Source organism: Hylobates moloch, unplaced genomic scaffold, assembly GCF_009828535.3.
Source record: "Hylobates moloch isolate HMO894 unplaced genomic scaffold, HMol_V3 SCAFFOLD_4, whole genome shotgun sequence".
Classification (NCBI taxonomy): domain Eukaryota; kingdom Metazoa; phylum Chordata; class Mammalia; order Primates; family Hylobatidae; genus Hylobates; species Hylobates moloch.
Genome location: NW_026652279.1, coordinates 78,735,078 through 78,741,077, shown reverse-complemented (window position 1 = coordinate 78,741,077; position 6,000 = coordinate 78,735,078). Strand labels below are relative to the sequence as shown.

The 6,000-nt window shown below is 38.9% G+C and overlaps 1 protein-coding gene across 2 annotated transcripts in view; it reads right to left on the bottom strand.

Moving 5' to 3' along the window:
• The window catches only part of ROBO1 (roundabout guidance receptor 1), a 1,210,998-nt gene that overhangs the window by 35,567 nt on the left and 1,169,431 nt on the right, over positions 1-6,000 (bottom strand). For both annotated transcript variants that reach the window (XM_032150402.2, XM_058437645.1), the window contains 2 exons: positions 4,563-4,707; positions 416-664 (listed from right to left, as the gene is read on the bottom strand). In XM_032150402.2, coding sequence (XP_032006293.1) covers positions 416-664; positions 4,563-4,707 — 394 coding nt within the window. The remainder of the gene's footprint in view (positions 1-415; positions 665-4,562; positions 4,708-6,000) is intronic.

Sequence of the window (6,000 nt, the reverse complement as noted above, 5' to 3'; positions counted from 1 at the left end):
GAGTTAATGGGTGCAGCACACCAACACGGCACATGGATACATATGTAACAAACCTGCACATTGTGCACATGTACCCTAAAACCTAAAGTATAATAATAAAAAATGAAATAAAAAAATAATATGATACAGAGCTAGCAAACCATATATATGAGCTCCATGTGGTTATGAATGTAATTTTTATAAGTGGGTGAGTATTAATACACATGATGGTTGCAAGTTCACTAGGATCAATTAATCTAATGCAGGGGTCAACAATAGGACTTGCTGTGTTAATTGCCTGGGTTTGCCGTGGGATGATACTGCCAGAAGAGGCTTATGAGACAGGAAAATTACCTCGTGGGAGAGCATTCGATAGCTTCCACTGAGGGGTAGAAATTATGTGATTTGTCAGCAAAGAAGGCTAGTGACAACATACCTCCTTTCGGGCTGGTGCTGCATGTGGCCAGTCTCCTCTGGACAATCCTGTAACATGGGCTGGAGTTCTTCCTGTGGGGAGGGAGTCAGAGTGGCAGTGGACTGATGGCTATAGGACACGGCAGCTGGAGAAGAAGCTGCTCCCCGAACAGGGGGAGTGGGGCCCCGTTCATCTTCCTCCTCTTCCAATTCATCTTGTTGCAAATACATCCTTGCTGGTGGCACGGGACATGGCATTTCTTGGTCATAGCTAAAATAAATGATAAGGATGTGTATAGACTTACTTCAGGTTATTCACATAAACTATTTGGATAGTAATGAAATGTCACCTTTAAATTGTTTTTCAAATCTGAATGCTCTCAGTCACATTAAGGAGATATTGTTGAAATAGGTTTTACCTCACAAGGTTTGTGAATTACTGCATAAACTATTTTTCTCTAAGGGATTGTAATTTACATTAGCATATTATAGGGTCTTAGAAGTCATGCAATAAAAAAATTCACTTAACATGGCTTAATTTAGTACAGCCCAAATGTATTTGGTATATTTTGTTGCTCCACTATGTTCTCTAAAAGACTCAAAGATGGCATCACAGAGGACCTGAAGATGAGCTGCTACATTTAGAGAAAAATTACTCTTTCTTTCTTTTTTTGAGATAGAGTTTCGCTCTTGTTGCCCAGGCTGGAGTACAATAGCGCAATGTCGGCTCAACGCAACCTCCGCCTCCCAGGTTCAAGCAATTCTTTTGGCTCAGCCTCCCAAGTAGCTGGGATTACAGGTGTGCATCACCAGGCCCAGTTACTTTTTGTATTTTTAGTAGAGACGGGGTTTCACCATGTTAGTTAGGCTGGTCAAGAACTCCTGACTTCAAGTGATCCATCCGCCTCAGCCTCCCAAAGTGCTGAGATGACAGGCGTGAGCCACTGTGCCTAGCCAAGAAAAATTACTCTTAACAATCCTTTCAGGGAAAGATATACTGGAGGTCAACCTATTTAGTCCAATACAACCCATTTTTTTTTTCTCTGAAATTACAGTAGATCACTATTTCTTCAGCTGAACACAAAATGAAGTTGTTGGCTTGCATTTAGGCTGGTGAGTGAAAAACACACCATTCAACCATACAATGCCCCTCTACTCCTCTGCTGGAGATGGGTGGGAAGCACGATGGATCCGGGGAACATTCATGCCTTTCTCTTTTCTCTTATCCCAGGGTGTATGTTTATCGATTATAAGGGCAATGAAGTACTACATTATATAAACTGTGGACCCATTTCTCTTGTTCATTCTCTACCATCCACCTTGTTTACCTGAACTCAGGAAAGCTGATGCTCAAATAATGTTTCTTTGCATCTTTCTTTACTTTTCTAATCTCACTATCTCCCTCTTTGCCTCTTTCTTATGTTTCCTTTATTAACAAACAGCTGAGCAACTTGCCTACTTATCCAAACTAGAAATGTTTTAGTCATCTTTGACTTCTTTCTTCTCCCTCAAACTACTCCCCAATTCATTTCTATTCTATCAATCAAAACTCTCTAGAATCTATTCTCTTATTTTTATTTCTTGTATGTGCTACTGCAACAATCTTTTAACTGGTCTCCTAGCCTCCAGTCACTCCATTGCTTCCAAAATTACATTAATACGCATCACATGCAAGCTATTCATGTGCTCTTCAAAATAAGAACTGGCTCTCTAATTGTTTAGAGAATAAAATATAAATGACTAAGCAAGACACTCGAGTATCTGCATAATCTGGCTTACATCTGCTGTCCCAGCTTCGTCTCATTCCCTGCCATGTGTTTCATGTTAGTTTTCCAGGGGACCACATCTGTGTGGTCCCATGTCCATAAAACCCCTTCTTCTTAACTGAGAACCTTCTCATTTGTCCAGGTCAAGAACAAATGTAGCCAATCACGAAACCTTCATTCTTCTCAGTTAGAATCAGTCTTTCTCCTTGGGGCACAGTTGCAGCTCCTATATTGCTTTTTTTTTTTTTTAACCTATATTCACTTATTTCATTTTAGTCCTGTTATTTTTGTGAACGAAAGCAGCAATGAATGTTGTTAAAATAGCTTGGGAAATGCATTCAGGCCAAGTAGAATGGCTCATGCCTGCCTGCAATCCCAGCACTTTGGGAGGCTGAGGTGGGAAGATCGCTTGAGATCAAGAGTTCAAGAACAGCCTGGGCAACACAGTGAAATAACATCTCTACAAAAAAATAAAAATAAACTTAGCTGGGCGCTGTGGCACAAGGCTATAGTCCCAGCTACTTGGGAGGCTGAGACAGGAGGATCACTCGAGCTCTGGGGTGAGTCCCTGTTTCTAAAAACAAAACAAAACCAACCAAACCAAACCAAACCAAATAAAATATACAGTTCTGTTTTCATTACTTGCAGATTCCGTATCTGCAAATTCACTGACTCAGTGTAATTTATTTGTAAACCCCCAAACTGGGATCTGTGGCATCTTCAGGGTCATTCCCACAGACTCACAAAGAGGCCAAACATTTGAGCACCTGATGTGCACGTTCCCAGCTGAGGTAAAACAAGGATACACTTCGCTTTCTTGTGTCAGTTCTCACACGGTAAACAAGCGTCCTTTTCATGGTTCATTTAGTGCCATGTTTGTCAAAATGTTTTAAGCTTTATATTAGTAATCTCCCTGCTTAAAATGGCCCTCAAAAGAAGTGCTGAAGGGTTCTTTAGTGTTTCTAAGCCCTAGAAGGCTGCAATGTGCCTTAAAAAAAAAAAAAAAAAATCTATGAAATAAGCTTTGCTGAAGAATGACTTATTGGGTTCCATGTTAATAAATGAACAATATATATTAAATAAGCATCTTTAAAAAACATACGTAAAACAAGGTTATGTATTGGTCAGTTGACAGATATGTTGTGGCTAGAGGTTAGAAGGAATCTAGCCCTGTATTTCTCCTAGGACAAATGGTTCAACATTTGCTAACTCACTGTTCACAAGAATGTTAAAATGCATAAATATTGTGGATAATGAAAGTTCCCTGTAAATATTTTCATATAAGAATGTTACTTAATGGCCAGGCGCAGTGGCTCACGCTTGTAATCCCAGCACTTTGGGAGGCCGAGGCAGGTGGATCACGAGGTCAGGAGTTCGAGACCATGGTGAAACCCCGTCTCTACTAAAAATACAAAAAAAATTAACCGGGCGTGGTGGCAGGCGCCCGTAGTCCCAGCTACTTGGAGAGGCTGAGGCAGGAGAATGGCGTGAACCTGGGAGGTGGAGCTTGCAGTGAGCCAAGATCGTGCCACTGCACTCCAGCCTGGGCGACAGAACGAGACTCCGTCTCAAAAAAAAAAAAAAAAAAAAAAAAAGAATTTTACTTAAAAATGCATTTTATAAAAAGATTATTAGAAAACTGAAGCACAGAGGCTTTGTTTCTGGGCATAGCAATATACTTCTCCGTGCGTGGAGAATGAAGGAATGATGTCTTTACAGCAGTGACAGAAAAAAACTGTATTTTCAGGTATATTTTATGATTTATTCGTTAATTCTTCACCTTAAAGGAGTTTGCCTCCTTTGGTTATGTTAAAGAAGCAGCTGTTTTGTTTCGTTTGGCGGTACCATGTCCAGTTCTACAGATTCTGGAGTGAGAAAGAGGTACACTAACGTCCTAATTGCTATCATGTGGATTACTATACTTGTTAAGTCTTTGGCAGAAACAATCCAGTAAAGTTGACATTTGTACAGAGTTCTCAGCATAAGGTGATAATATCTAAGAACAAATAGCCTTCGGGATCCCATCGTTGTGGTATAAATCCACACGATTATATTTCAAAAAATTCAAGACATGTCACAGAAGTTCTAATATTCAAAAATCACACAATTATATATCCATATGTTAAATTGTGTATACACATACAGGATATATACATGAGCTAATATGTATCATTTTTCTATTCCATTCTAAGTTCCAAAAGAATCTTTCAAAGCACAGGTTCCTTTTTTGGCAGCAGCAAGGAGAATTTTTACTTCCTGCTGACCAGCACTATTTTATTTAAAGGCAACTGTTTGTGGACCTTAGGAATCAGTCTTCTCTTGACCACCTAGTTTAATAATTGCTGAAAATGGGCTGAAACAATCATAGTACACTGTTTACATCTGTTTGGACGCTCCTCTTACCTTTCATCTACAGAAATGTTGTACTCTTCGCTATTGCTGTGTGGAGGAGGATGTGCTGGGGGAGGAGGAAGCAGGTCTGCCCAGTTCATGCCACCCTGTTTTGGTACCTTGGGTGTTCTTGCCCCTTTCTTGTGCCCCTGACTCCCTAGAAAGGAAATAAAATACAAGCCATTGATCTCTGGCCTTTAAGCTTTTTCCATTAGTCATAAGTTAATTATTTTTTGTAAATATGATTTTATAATTCATTTATGTAGAGAGATAAACACGCTTTTTCATTAATTTTAAACAGAACTTTGTACAAGAGAACATGCAAGGTACTGCCATGAATAACTGCAAAATAAGTAGCAAAAAAGCAATAAAACCATGAATGAATGTTTCAAGTCATATCATTAATAGTGATCTTCCTATAGCAATTAATTGCATTATGGATTATCATCTCAAACAAATGAGCTGTAGACATATTTTCTGCAACGCCTTTCTATTATTTAATTGCTGGAACCTAAAATACAATATGATACAGATACGATCTATTAGAGTTCCACTGTTGCATTAAATCACTGAATATATATAATTTGTACTTGTCCATTGAAATGTTTTAGGCACAATGAAATTACTAGTTTCCTTCAGAAAGGCAAGTACAGATGAAATAACAGCTGGAATAACTGATAGAACTAATGACAAAAGAAGCAGAAAAATGATTTTTAAAGGGGACAGAAGTGTTTTCAGCCACTGTTTCTATACAATGATGGCTTATGGTAAAATGATGTTGCTTGAACATTCTTAGCAGTTTGACATAGCCCAATTATTCAAGTGTTCCAGTGTTCTCATTTTAGATTTGGCATATTTTTTAAACACAGGAGCCTATATATTTGAGAGCATTTATTTTAATGAAAACTTTAGGTCAACAAATATTTGGGGACAAAATATCCCCCTTTGCAATATGTTATATTTTAGATTCATATGTGAATGATAGATGATGAGTCTATAATTATTTATTTTTCCCATAAGGTCCCTTTATATCAGTGCATTGTCTTGGCCTTAGTTTTTTAACCCTATCCAACTCTTCTCCAAGTCATGTAATATGTTAATCAGGTCTGGTCATATTCAATGAGCCTTGATTTTTTTTGTCACTTGGGAATTTTCAGTCAAATGGCAGTGCTTGTTAAGCCAGATGTTCTTGTACTGCTATGTTACCACACTGAGTGTGGGCTGGGGACAGGCTGTTATTAATAAACTACGATTATCAGTCTTATGTGTATGTGTCTCTGTTCTCTCATCCACCACTCAGGTGTCCAGCATTGGGATAACCGTGCATGTGTTGTAGACTAGACATTGACCCGCGCCTTCCTCTGGGTTTCCTGATATACATCTACTGTAGCGACTCCATCAGTCCGGAGAGGCCTGACACAGATCTCTCCTATACCTTATTTACTTGCTT